The following is a 21,566-nucleotide window of genomic DNA, read 5'->3' on the forward strand; positions in this document are numbered from 1 at the left end:
GGTTGCGTCGTTGAAGTTCATGGACGTATTTTAGGCATGCGCTATTAATGTTCCTAGGGCTTTAAGCAGATGACTGCAGGGTTGATTTCTTTGCAAGTGGATGATATCCATGTCCACAACATGCAAGTGGGGGGATTTATTTATTAAAACTAAACTAAAATTTAGCCAATTTTAATACGTTTATGAACATATCATTGTAGTTTTCCTCTCTTGAATGTGACAGTGAGTCGTTAGACTTTCTTGCAATAAAAATGCTGAAACTAATATTTTTATTCATAAAAATTTTTAAACGAAACTTTCAAAATCCTGCATTTAGAATTTGAAACGAAACGTGATTAGGGTTTTTGATTAGACATTAGTACGTCTAATCTTTTTTAGTGGTCACAGTTGCAAACTGGTCCGAGCTATGGGACAAGATCCACTTGATGGCTGATACGCCTCCTGAGAGCTACATTGTTCGCAATCACACATAAGGCTGACTTTCTCAAGCTTTTCCAGAATATCATTGACAACCATGATCCAGAAAAGTGACAAAAGACCTCCCGCTTGTAGGGAGGTTCCATTGACTTTCTGGTGCTTTCTCCCATTAAGTAATTTGGTTCGATTCAACTCAAAATATGTTCAAAACTCTAATCGCTTCCGGCAATACGAAATTAAATGCCCCCTAGATATCGCGAAAGATCACCACTGCAGACTGCCCGTGAATGATGGTTCTTTCTAACCAGGCCTAGATAACAAGAATGTATAAATCAGTCTCCACTGATCTGCCTTTGTAATAAGCAGGCTGTGCCCTTGAAAGTCAACACTTGGAATACTACACCGAAAGTACAGATCCATCTGTCTATCTGACGTTTTCAATAAGAAAGAAGAGAGACTGATGGCTCTGAAATCTTTCACCGTGACATGCGATCTCTTGTCGCCTTGAATACTAGCTTGGCTCGATAAGACCAGATGGACTTCCATAGTAGTTTGATATCTTTCCTCTTGCTAAACGGTCTTTCTCATAAGTCGTTTGGCGTTTGACTGTGGTTTGAGGCACGTCCTGTGCTGCCCTACTATCACTTCCTTTGCTCAGCATCCTTTGGGTCTACTCTAGTGTGCTGGCATGCTGAACAGATAACTTTTCAGCCTCTCTGTCACCGTAGGTCTCCAAAATTTTGACTGCCAGGCATCGATCCTACTTCAGTTCCCTGGCCGGTGTGTCGCAGATGAATTAGTGAAAATAGAAAGAAAACATGTAAGAGAATTTGTACTAGGTCCGAGGCACTTTTGTCGTTATTTAATATCCAACTACAAGAGTTTTTATCTAGCTTTAGCTTTAGTACAAAATTCCCATCTTGAGGATTAGCCATAGAACCTAACGTAATCCGCCTCTTCACCCAGTGCGCGTAGATACCAACAGGTTAGAAATTAAAAATTTTAGGAAATGTTTAGCTTATCTAAGATTTTACAGAATGCTAAAGTCGTATATTAAAAACTGGAATATCAACACCATTTTATTTCAGTCGATTATCCATTGAAATATTTAAACTTTTGTAAAATAAATTCTGCGTATCTATTTCAGTTCTGAATAATATCAACTTAAAATAATTTTTAATTTATTAATTCCATATCTTTCATTTATGCGTAATGCTATTATTTGTTAAATATTCCGGTGCATGGCCCTATCTTATGATTGAACATATCTATTTTTTAGATTATAACTATAACCTTATCTTAAAACAAAGCAAATGTATTTCAGCAAACAATGAATATGTAAATAAACCTAAAAAAATAATACTATCTGTATCTAAACAAACTATCAACTAGTAATAAGTAAACACTAACTAACGGCGTGGTGATATCGTCGGCGTACGCCAGCAGCTATACACTCTTATAGAAGATTGCACCTGTTCGATTAAGTTCTGCAGCTCGAATTATTTTCTTCAGCAGCATATTGAAGAAGTCGCACGATAAGGAGTCGCCTTGTATGAAACCTCGTTTGGTATCGAACTACTCGGAGAGGTCGTTCCCGACCCTGACGGAGCTTTTGGAATTGCTCAACGTCAGTTTACACAGCCGTATTAGTCTTGCGGGGATACCAAATTCAGAAATCGCGACATAAAGGCAGCCCATTTCCGTGCTGTCAAAAGCAGCTTTGAAATCCGAAAAGGTGATGTGTGCCAATTCTCTTTTCACGGGTCTTTTCCAAGATTTGGCGCAAATGGAATATCTGGTCGGTTGCTGATTTTCCAGGTCTAAAGCCACACCGATAAGGTCAAGTTTGTTTTTTTTTTTTTTTTTAAATGATGATTGACTGATTAGTCCATAAAATATCGCCGCAAAGGAGTTACCAATCTTCGGATTTGGTATGAGGATATGTTTGGTCACTTCTCATTTTAATGGTATGTTCGCACGCTGACAGTATGTATGTCTCACCCATTACATTTAGTGACTTTTATCTTACAAGATATTCTCTGAAAATTTCACGTTGATCCGATAATTAGTTTTTGAGCTATTCTACAAATAACAAAGACAGCTCGGGCACTTCACAGCGCTAGTGTGAAACTTTAAACGCGTTTTTCTCAAAACTATGTTTTTTGAATCGGTGACAACTGTAACTCGAAAACCGCTCAGTAGATTTTAACGAAAATTATACAGCTTTTAGAATACATAATAAACTCGGGTCTGATCGAAGGATTTTTATTTTTTCGAAAATTTCGATTTTTTAAGACCAATTAACTGTTGATTTTTTCCCAAAAATTTAGAAAAAAATTTCCTGAGACCGCAATTTTGTTTATTTTGAAAAAAAAAAAAAATAAAATCCTTCGATCACCCGGGATTATCTATTTATAAAACTAATTTTTTTTGTCCGATTGTTTTTAGATGAATCTCCCAAGAATTTACAAGTATGCTTGTCACCGCAAGTGCCTTTTTTTGGAACAGGGTCAACACAAACAACTATAACTTTGGAAATTAAATATTTTTTTGAAATTTTCGTGACTTCAAGTCAACACATCCTATAATAATGCCATATTACTACTTTTTTAAAATAACATGATTTAATAGCAAAAAAAATACTGAAAATTAATTTTTTCGTGCCGCTAACTACCCCTAACCCCTTAAAGCAAATTTGTAAGCTTTTATTTTTAAATCCGCTAACTGCGATAACAATACCTTTTCTAATAAATAATTATCGGGGTTTATATAGAAGTACACTTTTTATACAATTAACAAAAAGAACTTAATTTAGATATGAAAAACTTGGGAATGATTGGTTGAAATGTTATAAAACATTGACATTATTATAGTTTAGATTAGTAGAAAGTAAAAAATTGAACATACCAGTTTTTCAAACAAACGGCAGCTTTTGCGGTGGAACCCTTGCGAATCGAAGTCAGCTATTATTTCCTTTCAATAGAAGCATAGCATCAGTAAAACTCAGTAAGCAATCGCCTGGAAAATTTTTAACTAAAGTTGTAATATTTTCTGTGTCCATTTACAGCAATTGAATTGTATATGAGTATCAAAAGTCACGAACGAAGAAGTCCAGACACATATATTATCTCAATGAAACATGAATGAAAAATAATTCTTGAAATAAATAAAACACCTACTAAATGGACTATTGCATTATTTATTAAAGAAGAATTTATACTCTTCCAAGATGTTGCTACAGAGTATAATAGTTTTGTTCACTCTACCGACGTGGTGAAAATTAATTAATCCGATTAAAACCCCACCTACTCCCAATCAATAAATTTTACACCAGGACGAAAAAAGCTCCATAGGAGCCTACATTTAAGTGAAAATACCTCCTGACCTCGGCTTGTTATATGTTCCTTGACGTTACAGTGGGAGAATTGCAGAACTCAGATAACAATCATCTACTTCTACCCATACAAAAAAGTTTTATATTTCATATGATTCTTTCACTCTCCTGTACAAAAATCAAGCACCAATGTATATATTTTAGGATAAAACATTACATAAAAAGTCCCTTTGAGGTATGCCATCTCTAGTCTAAAAAGTCATAAAATCGGACCACAATTGTTCAAGCCCTACATACCGAATATGTGGACCACAGACCGCATGGCTGATTTTTTGCTGAAAATTTTGGCCAATTTGCGAAATATGTTATTGAAATTCGCTAAGAATTTTTCTTTGATAATATTGCAAACAAAATACCTACTCATAAATATAGGGGATCTTATGCAAGATAATACGGACCAATTTTATGTGTTATTACCTCGTTTTATATTTCACCTTTTTTTCAGAAACCAACAGCCCAAAGATTTTATGACAAAATAGCCGAATAGACTCCAAATTTAAAAAATAATATGAGGACTAAAATGAGGCATTTTTTGCTGTGCTCAAGTGGAAAAGCTAGACTGGTACAGACCTACTTGAAAGCGGCGATCCTCATAGATTTATGAAAACCTACACGTCATATTTGGATATCGCAAAAGTGTTCAGCCAGGAGCCATTTATCAATTAACAGAGTCGGTATCAGCGATGGACAATATATATATAGAATTGAGTTGAGAGATGGATCTCGTCACAAGTTCTTCGAGTTTGTTAGTCAGTCCGTCGGTTATACCACCGTCTGCAAATGAGGTTGTTAGTCCGTCCGCTTATTTTACATCTACAATACCTCACCAGTTCTAATCCTTTTTCTTTACTGTTGAGATCCTAAAAAAGAAGTTAGAATTAAAAACGAAAAACCAGAATTTGAAAGAGGAAAAGATTTTCCAAATTGCGTTTAGAAAATGAAATGGAAAAGTCAGATAGGAAATTCAGAAGCTTAAATAGCTCATAAGTTGCCAAAATATGATAATTTGTTCCATTTTTTCCAATTCGACTCTTTCTAAATGTTTTTTTTTTTTTACTTATAGTAACTGAGTGAAATGATCCACTTAAATATCTTTTACTTTTTCCAGTAAGAGATCGTCTCAGTGTGACCCTCCGAAAAATCGCTGATTTTCGTGATTTTTTATGTTGAAATTAACTAATCGGTTCGATTTCCTTTTTATAAATAAATGCCCAACTCTTTTATTCCCCGGTAGATCCGTTCCTCAGAAACCCGTGTAAAAAAGAGGCGTTTCCTATAGTAAAATGAGGGATACGGTCCATGTCATCTGAAAACCGTGTAAGACAAATTAAAGAACTATACCTCGGAAAACTGAGTAAACACTGTTGAAAACTATAAAATTTGAGATATGCATACAAATTGTATGTTCATATGGCATTTTGTTGAGCATTAAAACTTAAAATACATAATTCATGCAGGTGAAAAATTAGTAAAGCAAACAAAAAACAAAAGAAATCTGTTAATCCAGAATTAATAACAGAAAATATATTTAATAAATATAAAAAATTATTTACATAGCTTCAAAATTATTCGTCGCTACTTGATAACAAAAGCAATTGTTTGCGACGAAGTAGAGTAAAGTCGGTATCATCACCATCCATCAAATTATGGATTATCGTCCGGTAAAAGAGTTTTGAACTGTCTACTTTCCGAAAGTCTTGCGGCGTCGACTTTTTTTATTTTAAAAAAAAATTGGTTTTTTAAGTTCTTTATACCCAGCAATACAATTATTGATATCTCGTTCGAATTTCAGGACTCGTTCCGTATTAGGACAATTTTGTAAGAAATTATTCACCTTTACTTTTACCAAATATTAGACCGTCATCAATTAAACTAGCAATTTGTTGACATATTTCGGTCTCCTCGTCGTTATCGCTATTATGGTTGTCAGTTTTGCCGTCATCTGTTATTAATTCAATCAGACAACCATCATCTAGACGTTTATCTATCATTAATTCGTCGACATTTTCAATTTGTAGGTCCTCAAATCCTTCTCCTTCGATTTCGTTTGCCAAGGTTATAATTTCAGAAGTCTCTATCGATGCTTTGGGCACTGAGGTATCAAGTTTAATTCTGGCCAAAGTGCTTTCCAGCTGGGATTTAATGTTGATACTTTTAACTTTTCTTTGTCCATTGAAGAATATGTAATGCAATCCAAAATACAATATTTTTTCCATGCATCAACGATCCTTCTCTACTGCATCTAAAATATGTTGGAATGCTCGTTGAATATGAAAGAATAATAAAGCTTAAACGAACAATTATACCCTGATCTAATGGTTGAATCACTAGTGTTAGGTGACAAAATTATCACTTGAACATTTGGATGCTCTAAAACGGGATGACTTGGCGCATTATCTATGAGCAAAAGCACTTTAAAATCAAGACATTGCTGTTCCATATACCCCTCGTGACGCCATCTATATGTCGACTGGTGCGTTAGAATCTGCTATCTTTATCGATTGTCCAGTGAAAATGACATTTCATAGATTGGAAGGAAAGTTATAGCGTTTTAAGTGCCAGTATGTTTGTGTTATCGGTGCGAAAATGAGCTTCGAACAAAGAGCCAACATTAAATTTTGTTTTAAAATTGGTAAAACTTTTACCGAAACATTTCAATTGCCTATCCCGTAGCAGAGTGCACACGTGGTTTTAACGTTTTCAAAGTAGTCGTGAGGACATAAATGACGATCAACATGTGGGCCATCAAAATCCGTGATCACCAGAAATTCCATCGAAACTGTGCGTGAATTCATCAAAATCAGCCGAAATCATCATTGAAATTCATGGAAACACCGATTTATCGCATTTTGAGCGAACATTTGGGCTTATGAAAGGTATGTGCACGGCTTGCTCCGCACAAATTGACTGACGACCAAAAATTACTCAGAATCGTCTCATCGATCGACGCTTGTGACCGATCTTTGATCAATCACATTTTAACCATTAACGCTTGCGACGCTTTTGCGAAAAATGTATTTTGTCCATGAAAGGAAAGCGTTATGCAGACGTAGAGGCCATTCAAAAGGCTTGCATTGGCATACTAGCGGCCATACCGGCCAATAAGCTAAAACACTCGTTCGACATGCTTTTGGACCGTGCAAAAAGATGTATTGAAGCAGAGGGAGACTATTTTGAATACAAGAAATTGATTTTGCCGAAAAAACCATTTGTTCTTTTTTTTTAAGTCATGTTTACTTTGGAACGCACCTTGTATATTTTAACTTCAGGAACAAGACATCCAACCAAGCAAATGCTGTCATCCAGGCTATTTTATTCGCCCTCCAATGAACCGGCAACTCTTGAATGTTTTGTCATCTCAAAGAACGTGGTCTTAATAATCGGTTAATAAAAAGAGGCTTGAATATTTTGTCACCAGAGTTGTTGCTACACAATAAAAAAATCTTACCCGGTCTTTAGCAACTTTAAAACCACTAACAATTTTTTCGGATTTTGCTATAAAAAGTTCTGGAGGTCATTTTTTTTTCCAGAACAAACTCGTTTTAGCGACATTGAAGATTTGGTCGCGGAAATAGCCCCCATTTTCAATTATTTTGGAAATCCTGTTAGTCATTAACACTAGCAGAAAATTCCTTTCACTTATCTGGATTTCCTAGTTACTACTATGTGTGTTCTTTTCAGCAATGGTGCAAAGTGTGGTAAAAGCAAACATAATTACAAGACAGTGATTTTGAAACCATACTAGATTAAATTTTTTTTTCAACGGCGTAATTCGTGTAAAAAGAAACGGTGTAAGAGTTGGGTGTACATTGATGACGAATACAATATGCAAAATACATGGGTAATAGTAAAATAAATTGTTGAAATGACTCGTAAGCCACGTAAAAAAAAAGATCCTGTACTATATCAACTATTGCGGCCGCCAAAGATTTCAAAAATATTAATAATCTGTAGGAAATCGCACTATAGGGTTTTTTTTTTTTTTGAAATTTGACAAATTGGCCGCAGTTTCAACAAAAAGTATCGAATTAGCCCTTTCCGATAATGCAACAAAAAAAATCGATTCCTTGAAAATTTCACACTGAGATGATCGCTTAACAATTTTTTTAACGTCAATGTTACCGTTTATAAAAAATATGTAAAGAAGTTGAATTTTAAAAAATAAATAAGCAACTGATTTTTAAATTAACACAATTATCGATTTTTTGTATTCATTCCCCTTCATTGGTGATATCGTGCTCCAATTCATCAGGTTGGTAATCGAAGTAATCATCTTTTTGGAGTATAAAGTTGTGTAGTAATGCTTAACAAAGAATCCCTTTGCTAACTTTTCGCATACCATTTGCATTTTTGATTTGGAGCCTTAAGGGGGGAGCCTGATTTAGAAGCTTCAAAAAAAGCGATTTCTTGGTTTTTAATTTTTACGATTTTTCTCAATTGGCGGGCAGGATAGAAAAAAACTAAACGTCGTATGGAATTAGGGCAAAGTTTATTATCTTTGGCATTAAAATATCTTCTATTTAAACTAAAAAAAAACTAAGAAAAGTCATGTTTGAACATATTTTTAAGCAAGTAAATTTTTTTTTGGTCAAAACCCACTTTTTTTTCTTTTTTTTTAAATTTCTAAAATTTTAAATTTTTTTGAATTTTTTTTTTTGGTTTAATTAGAAAATAAATTATTAAATATGAATATTTTTGAATTTTTTGTTTCCGATAGAAATTGCGACCTGCATCCTGCCCGCCGTCCGAAAAATGCACATGCGAGTTGCATCGGGCAGTTGCTTCTTAAAGGCAGAATATCAAAGATTTCGTATCCAAAAAATTTGTGAATGATGTTTAAATATATAACTATAAAGCACAGAAGATTTTTCTTTAATCACTTATTTCATTCCTTCCCAAAAAAATCGATTTTTTTGAAGCCTCTAAAGCAGGCTCCCCTTTAAGGGGCTATACCAGTGTGACGCAAGAAAAATTAGGCGACCTTCGTTAATTTTTTAAGAGAAAGTTCGCGATTGATATATTGTATATTTTCAGCTATATTTTACGATTTTTTTTTTTATAAAAGTGTTGAAAAATAACGGAGTTGTGGGCTGTTTTCGGAGAATTGACAATTTTCAACCAATCAAAAAGATCGTAGGTCATTGTATAGTAAATGTATTCAAAAATACTCAGTTTTAATTTGAAATTGAGTTGAGGTATGACGCCAGCAATTTTGAAAAATGTCGTTTCGATAACATATATATATTCACATCACGATTTTTAGAACGCTGCCATACACTGGAATAACCCCTTAAGATTTTTAAACTACCAAATCTTTCTTTCAGCATTCCAAAACAGTGTTCGAATTCTATATCGACTAAATACTTTGTTAAAAAACTTTCTTTCACTCTGGGCTAAATTTCTGGAATTCTGTTTAAATGACGTTATAACAGTACTAGATAACAGTACTGTCACCTGCGATCCATTCACCTTCTCCAAAAAATATATCTGCCTCATTCGATAATTCGCAAATACGTGCATCGTGAACGTTACCAGGAAAGCCTAACACCAAGTGTCTTATTTACAATTTATGATCGCACGCGGCTTGTGTCTTAACGGAGTAGATGTGCTTTTGTGAAAAGAACGCTTCTGGATCATGTGAAGGTTTTTCCGCCAATGGAATTTCGGTACCATCCACATATCCTACGCAGTCAGGTAACTCACTCCAAGTTTCTGCGTTCTTTCGTATTTGGCCAAAGTAAATACTGGTTTATTTCAATAGCGTATTAAAGATTCGTTCAGTTAAATTCGAAAATAAAAAGAAAAAACATGTTAATGCATACTGCAGAAAACTGACGAAGTTTGACCTGAATGTACCATCATCACTGATTCCAAATAAGCTCGCAATCTTTGGCAGAATAGCTCCTTCTCCGCTAGAACCTAAGTGATACAACACAATTGCTGGTAAGGTTTCAGTTGGAAATTGTTTGCACGATCGAGTTTGATAGAAAAAATCGTCTACCTTAATTAGACCCAAAATGGCATCGAAAGATTTCCAAGTGACACGTGTGATCTTCTTGAATCTGCTTTCATCAAGTTCCCATACGATTTCATTTCGGTACACTATTTTCAATAAATGGTACAATGTACCTGCATTCTTCACCTAAAGCCAATACATTCTCAAATATTTCATCTTCTTTATTTTTCCTTTTCCAAAAAAAAAAAATTAAAAACAAATTAAATTAAATACATACCATTGTCTTCGCAAAAGAATTCAATAAGCATTAAATCATTTAATGCTGCTAATTTTAATAACTTTAAAAATCTTTGCTTCTTATTAATTCGAGGAATTTTTATTTGTGCCAAATGAAAAAGAGATGAGTTGTAGCAATATTGCCACTGAGCGCTCATTTAACTCATGTTGCATTTTGCTTCTTTGATATTTTTATATAAATGCCACATTAAATGAGTACCACGAATACATATGTTTTCAAATTTACCACAGCAATGTGAAAAATTTATACCTTCCATTTCTATGCCCCAATGATTTTGGAATACTTTTCGCTGATGGGAAGTAAAATATAATAAAAAAACTAAGTTTACAAAATAAGTTAATACGATACCAAATTTGATTGCAATCATTCCACTATTTCATCGAACAATGAGGTTGAACTCTTTCGCTATATTTTTTTGCCAGCACCTGAATGTATTTAGCAGGCTTTGCAAGTTGCAAGCGTATAAAATGTTCGGTTGCACCCGAACTTAACCCTTATTTTATCAATTAAAATTTGTGATCTCCAGAAAATGTTTTTTTCCTTTTTGTAAATTAATATTTGGTTATATATATCTACTGATGTACTTAAATATGTGTTGGAAGTAATGTATTCCCCAAATTAATTAAATTAATATTTGTTTCTATCTGCTTTACAGAGATATTTCTGTGGAAGACTACTTTTTGCTGGTGGAGAGTTTGGATACCGAAGTCGTTGCATTTGCACCAATGTTGGCGTCACATCATCCAAGAGTTATAGCGGTAGGCGAAGGAAGTGGCGACCTTTTACGGGTAACATTACTTTTGTCGGAGGATTGTCGTATGCGACGAAGTGTTACATCCTCAAAACATATCAAATCGAATTTTTCTCCTCTAATAAGCTCACTAGCAGCCGTTGAAGTAGATTTCAATAACTTTGATAATAATAACAAACTTGAATCAATTCAAAATGATGGAATCGTAGGCAAAGATAGAAAAAATTTCCGCATAAACGGCGATCTAGCTGATATTATCGGTAAATATAATTATTTTTAAATTAAATATTTCAAAGTAATGAAAAATAATTACAGTAGGCATCCCATTAAAAAATTCGATCTATAATGAGGACAATCTTATGGTACAAACAAGGCAACATCATGGAAGTACACAACCCTTAAAAAACTATCGAAAATATTCCTTTCGTAATGACATGTCGTCTATGGAAGTCGGAGTATATGTACTGCTCACTGCTTTTTGCTTTGCTATCGTGGTATTCGTAATTTCTTGTGTTGTATATGCATCGAAATTTAGACCAAGAGTTCTTGACACAGGAAATGGTCCTTTAGAACTGAGTAAGGCTATTATCTCTCCTAATATTTTGTCGAAGGATTTACGATTTCCTAAAGAATCAACCACTAATGTGCATGACTGGGTTTGGCTGGGACGTTCAACAATGGATAGATCAGCAGCGGCTAATGACACAACCACCAATAATCGAGGTGAAGCAGCAATATATTTTCATTCCACTATTGATAGGGAAATTTTAGTTTTTTACTCTAAATATTTTCTAAACGTGCATACAACCTGATTTCCCCCGTTTATATATTTAGTATGCATATCGGGCAAGCTCCGAAAAAATCAACTTCGTGTATATACATATGTGCGTGTATACTATTGGACAAATCTATTGCGCTTGTTTCAAAGAAATAAAAACTTAAAACTAAATCTTTTATTAAATTATTTATATTTTTCTGATTATAAAAGTTTCATACAAAATAGTTTATTGTTCTCAGTGGATTGATTGATCGATTCGTCATTCAAAAATAAAACTTCCTAATAGATTTCTTAAACGCAAATACGAATAAACTCAGGATCCACATTTAAGACCTATTTATTATCAGTAGCGTATTTTTAGTCATTTCAATTATTTAATCAGTAAAAATTTGAAAACAATCCCTGAATAAAACATCGTTAATACTTACATACAAGGTGTGTTCCAAAATAAACAGGACTTTTTGAATCTATCGCCCCCTGGTGACACCATCTATATGTCGACTGGTGCTTTAGAACCTGCTATCCTCATCGATTGTCCAGTGAGAATTTCATGAATTTTGGAAGTGAAGTTATTGCGTTTTAAGTGTCAGTATGTTTGTGTTATCGGTGCGAAAATGAGCTTCGAACAAAGAGTCAACATTAAATTTTGTTTTAAAATTGGTAAAACTTTTACCGAAAATTTCAATTGCCATCCCGTAGCAGAGTGCACGAGTGGTTTCAACATTTTCAAAGTGGTCGTGAGGACATAAATGACGATCAACATGAGGGCCAATCAAAATCCGTGATCACCCGATATACCATCAAAACTGTGCGTGCATTCATCAAAATCAGCCGAAATAATCATTGAAATTCATGGAAATGGAATTGAACATCTCCAAAACATCGATTTATCGCATTTTGACCGAACATTTAGGCTTACAAAAGGTGTGTGCACGTTTGTTCCGCACAAATTGACTGACAAATTTGACCAGAAACCACATTTTAACTATTAACCACTCCCCGTATTCACCTGATATGGCACCGTGGGACTTCTTCCTTTTCGAAAAAAATACATTTGCCCATGAAAGGAAAGCGATATGCAGATGTAGAGGCCATTCAAAAAGCTGTATTGAATCAGAAGGAGACTATTTTGATTAGAAGAAATTGATTTTGCCGAAAAAACCATTTGTTCTATTTTTTTTGAAGTCCTGTTTACTTTGGAACGCACCTTGTATAACTGTTGCTCAGTATTGTAGTTTTTATGTACAAATATTATCAGAATGCTCAAACTTGATGTCTCTGTTAAATACGCTCATATTAATGGCGAAAATTTCTATAAGATTTTTTAAGAAGCATAATAGACAAAGAAAAACTGCACCACCATTATATAATTAAAACTTTTATGGATTTAAAAAATTATACCTTTTCAGATGCACGCATAAAGATTACAAATAACCCCATTAACTTTGTCGACAGTTCGGTCACTTCTTTCGATAATCATCTAAACATCTCCAGTCATAGCCAAGAAGCAATTCCAAGGTACACTTTAAGATAAATTTGTATATTTTTGGAATTTATTGCAAATATTTTCTTTAATAATCAGGCCAGAAATAAATAGTTCTAATTGCTGCATAAAAGCAATCGAATATAAGCCTCCTGTACCTCCCCATCGTAATATTGGAGTAAGGGCTCTCGTAAGTTTCGTAAGTATAATTGTTGAATTATTAGCTCTCTCATTTCTTATTAAAATAGGTTGAACAGGAATTACGATTGCCGATTATGCGTTTACTTAATTTGAAAATAACTTTGTTTTTTGAATAACTTTGCAAAAAAAATGTATAAAAAAATATCTTGAAGAAATTAGTGGGTATCTTTTCGCGACAATCTTCTTGCTACTCTTGCCATGATTATCGATAAAACTGTTTAGATCTTACTTGCTATAACTAATGTGTGCTCCTTAAATTAAAGTTTTGATTACAGAATGACCTCAAATAGTCGTAGCTGAAGTAATCTTCCACTTCCTTATGTTCAGCGATATTCATTTATATACACCCTCTCAAGAAAGTATCGGGAATTCTTCATTTAAATCTCCCGCTTATATGAAAGAAAGGTAATTTTTTTTTCCTATGTTGGTACAACTGTCCTTAATTATGATGCCAAAAATTAGCGCGATTTGTCAACCAGGGTATATACAGCAGCTGTTTATGTCAGTCGACATCAGTAGTGTTTGTCGAATTTTACAATGACCGAAAATATTGATCAAAGTATTTGTGTTAACCCTTTCAGCCCCAAAGGACTTTTTAAACGATGTCAAACATATATAGAAGTTGCTTATAAGCCACTTTGGGGCTAAAAGGGTTAATCATGATCATGAAGTTAATCTATAAGATGTGTATTTTAAAGAAGTTTTTGTGTATTTGACTTTTTAAACGATGTCAAACATATATAGAGCAGCTCACGACTTCCGGTCTTTGGCCAAGTATCCTCTGAGTAGACTAAGAACATCCGTTTGAAGGCGAGCTAAGGAAAGAAGGCGAAACATCCCTTGCATAGGGTTGTGCGTTGGGTTTGGGACCCGCCACGTAAAAAAACACCCTCAATGGAAAACCAACAACAACCTCGGATGAGGGACCCCCCTTTTGATGACAACCACGGCAAACGAATTAAGGACAATGATTTGAGGGCATGCACCTGGAATGTCCGATCCTTTAATTGGGAAGGTGCCGCTGCCCAGCTGGTTGATGTCCTCGTGAAAATAAAGGCTGACATCACCGCCGTCCAAGAAATGCGATGGACGGGACAAGGGCAGTTACGAGTAGGTCCTTCTGGCATTTACTACAAGGGCCATATTTGGTGTGGGAATCGTGGTGGGAGAGAGACTCCGTCGCCGATTACTATCATTCACTCCGGTGAATGAACATCTAGCCACAATCCGCATCAACGCGAGGTTCTTCAACATAGCGCTGATTTGCGCCCACGCCCCGACGGAAGAGAAGGACGATGTGACCAAAGATGCCTTCTATGAGCGCTTGGAGCGCGCTAAACTCAGCCTCCACGAGGAAACATCCCCAAATGGGTCGAGGCTGATCGACTTCGCCGGGTACGAAATATGGTTATCTGTAGTACTAGATTCCAGCATAAGAATATTCATCAAGCTACCTGGCTGTCTCCGGATCAAAAAACTACCAACCAGATCGATCATGTTGTGATAGACGGAAGACACGTCTCCAGTGTTTTAGATGTGCGTGCGCTCCGAGGTCCTAACATCAACTCGGACCACTACCTTGTTGCAGCTAAGATTCGCACCCGCCTCTGTGCAGCAAAAACCGCACGCCAACAAACACAAGGAAGGTTCGACGTCGAGAAGCTACAATCACAACAGACAGCCGAACAATTTTCTACTCGGCTTGCACTCCTGCTCTCTGAGTGCATTCGTCAACAACTCGGTATAAGGGAACTGTGGGACGGCATTTCAAACTCCTTACGTACAGCTGCAACCGAAACCATTGGTCGGAAGTGCAAAAGAACAGCTGGTACGACGAGGAGTGCCGTGTCCCAGCGGAGAGAAAACAGGCTGCCTATCTCGCAACGTTACGATCGACCACAACACGTGCGGGATGGGATAGATACCGAGAGTTGAAGAGGGAAGCGAGACAGAAAAAGAAAGAGGCCGAAATGCGTGAGTACGAAGAGCTTGATAGGCTGGCTACCCCTGTCGGCCAGAAAATTCTAGGAAAAAAAACAGAAGGTTTCAAGACCGGAGCATACTCTTGTAGAACCCCCAAAGGTGATCTAGTCACCGATGCCCAGAGCATACTTAAATTATGGAGGGAACACTTCTCCATTCTGCTGAATGGCAGTGAACGCACAACGCCAGGACAAGGCGAACCCGATTCCCCAATCGATGACGATGGAGCAGACGTTCCACTACCCGACCATGAAGAATAGCAATTGCCCGTCTGAAGAACAACAGAGCGGCAGGGGCCGAGGGATTGCCGGCCGAGCTATTCCAACACGGCGGCCAAGAATTGATAAGGTGCATGCATCAGCTTCTTTGTAAAATATGGTCGGACGAAAGCATGCCCAACGATAGGAATTTAAGTGTGCTATGCCCATTCCATACGAAAGGAGACCCCACAATCTGCGTCAACTACCGTGGGACTAGCCTCCTCAACATCGCGTACAAGGTTCTATCGAGCGTATTGTGTGAAAGGTTAAAGCCCACCGTCAACAAACTAATTGGACCTTATCAGTGTGGCTTTAGACCTGGCAAATGAACAAGCGATCAGATATTCACCACGCGCCAAATCTTGGAAAAGACCCGGGAAAGGAGAATCGACACACACCACCTTTTCGTCGATTTCATAGCTGCTTTCGACAGCACGAAAAGTAGCTGCCTTTATGCCGCGATGTCTGAATTTGGTATCCCCGCAAAACTAATACGGCTGTGTAAACTGCCGTTGAGCAACACGAAAAGCTCCATCAGGATCGGGAAGGACCTCTCCGAGCCGTTCGATACCCAACGAGGTTTCAGACAAGGCGACTCCCTATCGTGCGACTTTTTCAATCTGCTGCTGGAGAAAATTATTCGAGCTGCAGAACTGAATCGAGCAGGTACAATCTTTTATAAGAGTGTACAGCTGCTGGCGTATGCCGATGATATTGATATCATCGGTCTCAACACCCGCGCCGTTAGTTCTGCTTTCTCCAGACTGAACAAGGAAGCAACGCAAATGGGTCTGGCAGTGAACGACGGCAAGACGAAATATCTCCTGTCATCAAACAAACAGTCGTCGCACTGGCGACTTGGCTCCCACGTCACTGTTGACAACAACGTCTCGTGTTTTACGTGGGATCCTACCTGCGAAGGTCTAAATCCACGGTGCTCAGAAGCACAACGGATCAATAAACTGGGACAGGTTTCCAGTACCAATCGGCGTGTGGCATGGACACACTAACCACCTTGGTAGGGCTCGAGGTCCATCTAAAACCTCTGCCGTACTTTGGGTCCGGCACCCGGTTGCAATGCAACTCCACATTTGAACTGACAAAGTCAGATCTTCCCGCGATTTGGGTTTTAACCACAGCCACCACGAATCTCCACAAAGGGCCAAACCCAATGAGCAGATTGGAGTTTTACCTCCAAGGGCATTACTGCTCCCCGTGGTACCAGGTTTAAGTCTCTGGTAAGACCTCAACCGAAGTTACTGCCAGTTGAGTCTCCACACAACTCTGGACTGGCGGCCAGGATCTTAGTCGCCTCTTACGACAGGCATTCCTTACCGCGGGTATATTCGGTTCCCCCCCTGCACCAAGGGGGTCCCCCCTACCCGCAGGGGGAGTCACTGTTGACAGTCATAACTTTGAAGTTGTAGATAATTTCGTCTATTTAGGAACCAGCATTAACACCACCAACAATGTCAGCCTGGAAATGCAACGCAGGATTACTCTTGCCAACAGGTGCTACTTCGGACTGAGTAGGCAATTGAAAAGTAAAGTCCTCTCTCGACGAACAAAAGCTAAGCTCTATAAGTCGCTCATAATTCCCGTCCTGCTATATGGTGCAGAGGCTTGGACGATGTCAACAAAGGATGAGTCGACGTTGCGAGTTTTGAGAGAAAAGTTCTGCGAAAGATTTATGGTCCTTTGCGCGTTGGCCACGGCGAATATCGCATTCGATGGAACGATGAGCTGTACGAGATATACGACGACATTGACATAGTTCAGCGAATTAAAAGACAGCGGGTACGCTGGCTAGGTCATGTTGTCCGGATGGACGAAAACACTCCATCTCTAAAAGTATTCGACGCAGTAGCAGTATCCGCCGGGGAAAGCAGAGGAAGAGGAAGACCTCCACTCCGTTGGTAGGACCAAGTGGAGAAGGACCTGGCTTCGCTTGGAATATCCAATTGGCGCCACGTAGGGAAAAGAAGAAACGACTGGCGCGCGGTTGTTAACTCGGCTATAATCGCGTAAGCGGTGTCTACGCTAATTAAGAAGAAGAAGAAGATACATTGAAAATGTTGCGGAAGGCTTTTGGTGAATCTGCTCTATCAAAAACGCAAACTTACGAGTGGTACAGAGCATTCAAGGAGGATCGAGAAACCGCGTTCTGGACGGTCTTCAACGAGTGTGACCGATGATGTCGTTGAAAAAGTGAAGGAAATTGTTGCCAAAAATAGCCATGTGAGCTTCAGAGAGATTGACCATAAATTGGAGATGTCACACGAGAGCGTACGTACGATTATGCATGAAAAATTGGGCATGCAACGCGTTCCTGTAAGACTTGTTCCGATAGAGCTGTATTTCCTTCAAAAAAGGCATCGCGAGCAGGTAACTGCAGACATGCTGGATCGAGCTAATTCGGATCCCACCTTCATGGAACGCATAATTACAGGTGACGAGACATGGCTCTATGAATATGACACACTTGCGAACTAGGAATTATCCGAATGGCGGCCCAAAGGCGCACCAAAGCCGATCGAAAGTGAATTGATCATTGTTTTCTTTGATATTCGCGGTCCACTATGAGTATGTTCCAACTGGTTAAACCGTCAACAAAGAGTATTATCCTGGTGTTATGAGGCGCTTACGATACGCTATTTGTCGGAAACGTCAGAGTTTGTGGGCCAACCATCCGTAGATGCTTCATCATGATAACGCACCATCGCACAAAGCCGTCATTGTGAATGAATTTTTGGCCAAACACTCAACGAATATCATTAAGAAAGCACTGTATTCACCTGATATGGTCCCCTGTGGCTTTTTCTTATTCTTCAATTCGACTCAATTGAAGACATTAAAACAAATTCGACGCGAATGCTGAAGGCCATCCCGAAAAGTGCCTATAAAAATTGTTTTGACTATTGGAAGAGTAGGCACATGTGTGTCAAATGAATGTTACTTTTAAGGCGATAAAATAAATTTGAATCATGATTGAAAAATTTTCGTTTTACTTATAAATTCCCGTTACTTTCTTGACAGGGTGTATTATAAATATGCTTGTAGTTTACAACAAGCAATAATTTCTAATATCTGAAAAAAATCAGTGGATTTTATTTCAATGAAAGATATTTTAAATGCACATAACGGTCGATTCCAACATATTTTTTATTTTTTATTTAAGGATAATGAAGAGCGGGTGGGTTTGGGAAAAGTTGAAACCGAAGAAAAGGAAATTGGCGTGAATCTTTTTGAAATAGGAGTTGACAAAAACAGTGACCAGAAACAAAAGGATACCAATTTGATGCACAAGTCTTTACAACAAAATTACAATGAAATGCACAACGCAGAAAAGATAGTACAATTTGCTGATTATAGTAGAAAAACTGCATTCCAATTTGATTCGCTACCACAAAATAGTAAAATAGACAGTGTTACAGGTAAGTAGTACCAATAAACAAAATACATAACACAGTAACTATCTAGGAATCTTTAATAATTTCTTCATAATTATTTTATAGGAGATTGCATTATATACAAAGCACAAGAAAATAAGATACCGACGTCAAATCCAATAGAAGAGAAGGAGGGGGCTAAATTATTGCAACCGAGATCAGAGATTAAATCCGTCTTAAAAAAGGAAGTTAAGAGAGCTACTGTTGTTGGAAATCCTATGTTTTCTAATACAGCATATGATCACGTTGATAGTAGAGACGACTTAGTCCTTGATGGTTTTGAAATGGATTACGAACAAATTATGCATTATTTTGACAATTTAAAAGTAAGTTTTAAGTAATAAGTGTAATTACATTTTATTAGTGCATAACGTTTAACGGAATTCGAGTAACTTAAATAGCGAATGAAAATAATTTTCTTTCAAATTTTATGTAGTTATAAATTGTGTACTCCAATCATTACTACATTTCATCCGTGAACCGAAAATACATATTCGGCCCTATTCCCTTTACCCTGTTTTAATTGTCGGTTCGTTTTTATTTTCATTCGTTAAAAAATACAATTTTATTTACTTTATGGCAACCGTCTCCGTCGCGACAAGGAGATGCAAATGAGCCTTTGGCATACGCAGAATTTTCTGACCCTAAAATTCCCAACTGCTTCTTGTTACAAATTTACTCAAAATTTATTCGTTTGAAAATAGGGAATACAAATTTATTTTCGATAAATGTCGATAACGCCAACAGTAATGTCAAAAGTAATTTTTATTTCGTTTTAAAACGGCAACGGAAATAGAGCTGAATTTAATAAAATAATCATTACAACAATAGGATTGAGACACATTTAATACAGATTTATTTTTCTTCATCTTTGTAGGAGTCGAATGCTTAAATTTCGTCTGATGTCAACAATGCGCATTACACTATATCTACAGGAGCTAAACCATAATATATGATATATATATATATATATATATATATACATATATATATCATTGACTGGAATTTCTAACCATCATGGAAAGTTTGTGAAAGTCAAAATAAAAAAATATACGGTGGAAGATGCATATTAATATGTAATCTTACAAATACCAGTGCGCATAATATTACGCTTATTTCGTTCATAAGTAAATACAAATAATAATGTTACTCGTACATTTTGGAACACACTCATATAAAATACGCGTGTTCTAAACCAACATACGATTTAATAGATAAGAAAACACTGCAAGATTTTTAATTATGGTTTAAGTTTTTATATTATTGAACATTGTTTTATATTGGTTGCATAAGCTCATATATTTATTTCATTAAAATATTTATAAAAAATCATTCCATTATCAATAGAATACATTTAATTGTATGTATGCAAAAAGCCAAATATTTAACTGTTTAAGCATAAGATTGTGCCGTCCAAGTATTTTATTTCAGTCTAATCATTAATCCTGCTTTAATTATTATGTTGTCATATATACGAATGTAATGAATTCCTCAATAGCAAACAAGTAAAATATAAGTCGCTTGCCATTGAAGCTTTTGCGGAATTTTATAAGCTTTTAGAATGTGGAACAACTAACCTTAGATATATTAAACTTTCTTAATGTAATAAGTAATTACTTTTTGTCTCGTTTAAATGTACAAACTATTAATACATAAATGGTTTAAGATATACACGTATAGTATGTTAATTTATAAAAATTCAACAGTAATGTTAATGTATCCTGATAGTTACCCAACCAAATATATCGCAATATTATCTGATTTCGTTCACGAAAATATGTGAAAACACCAAAATGAATTATAACTTGTACAATTTATATACTATAAATAAATCAATAGAGAATAAACAACAAGATTTCCATAAATTATCAAATGTGAAGCAAGGAAGTGTTGACAAAAAATACGCATCTCGCATACTCTTTGGTTTTTGGTTCAGTTGGATATTATTCAAAAGAAGGATAACTTAACTTTGCAATCAATTGTTGATTGTTACAAATGTAAAAATTTTACTACATCTTCACACAATTCTCCACTGCATAATTTATTACAACCACATATGTACATATAAAGCTTGTGGTCGTGGTCACAAATATGAATATTTTCACTATTTGTCACGTTACTGATTAATGAATACTGTTTTGCCAGAATATGTACATACATATATGTATGTACATACATATATGTACATAACGGGTGATTTTTTTGAGGTTAGGATTTTCATGCATTAGTATTTGACAGATCACGTGGGATTTCAGACATGGTGTCAAAGAGAAAGATGCTCAGTATGCTTTGACATTTCATCATGAATAGACTTACTAACGAGCAACGCTTGCAAATCATTGAATTTTATTACCAAAATCAGTGTTCGGTTCGAAATGTGTTTTATCGACAAATTTTGTTCAGCGATGAGGCTCATTTCTGGTTGAATGGCTACGTAAATAAGCAAAATTGCCGCATTTGGGGTGAAGAGCAACCAGAAGCCGTTCAAGAACTGCCCATGCATCCCGAAAAATGCACTGTTTGGTGTGGTTTGTACGCTGGTGGAATCATTGGACCGTATTTTTTCAAAGATGCTGTTGGACGCAACGTTACGGTG

At 36.4% G+C, this 21,566-nt stretch overlaps 1 protein-coding gene across 4 annotated transcripts in view; it reads left to right on the forward strand.

The window, feature by feature from the left end:
• Positions 1–20,825, forward strand: part of LOC105233120 (transmembrane protein 132C) — a 79,438-nt gene extending 58,613 nt beyond the window's left edge. Inside the window, exons 11-17 of one of the 4 annotated variants that reach the window (XM_049454604.1) lie at positions 10,721–11,076; positions 11,132–11,539; positions 13,004–13,112; positions 13,177–13,276; positions 18,700–18,955; positions 19,037–19,296; positions 19,848–20,825. In XM_049454604.1, coding sequence (XP_049310561.1) covers positions 10,721–11,076; positions 11,132–11,539; positions 13,004–13,112; positions 13,177–13,276; positions 18,700–18,955; positions 19,037–19,296; positions 19,848–19,862 — 1,504 coding nt within the window. In that variant the 3' untranslated portion in view covers positions 19,863–20,825. Of the gene's footprint in view, positions 1–10,720; positions 11,077–11,131; positions 11,540–13,003; positions 13,113–13,176; positions 13,277–13,325; positions 18,673–18,699; positions 18,956–19,036; positions 19,297–19,847 lie in introns of those variants that run through there. The other 3 variants (XM_049454606.1, XM_049454605.1, XM_049454607.1) reach the window with 3 other exon arrangements.
• Positions 20,826–21,566: the final 741 nt, after the last annotated feature.

The sequence above is a fragment of the Bactrocera dorsalis genome, chromosome 4, assembly GCF_023373825.1.
Source record: "Bactrocera dorsalis isolate Fly_Bdor chromosome 4, ASM2337382v1, whole genome shotgun sequence".
Classification (NCBI taxonomy): domain Eukaryota; kingdom Metazoa; phylum Arthropoda; class Insecta; order Diptera; family Tephritidae; genus Bactrocera; species Bactrocera dorsalis.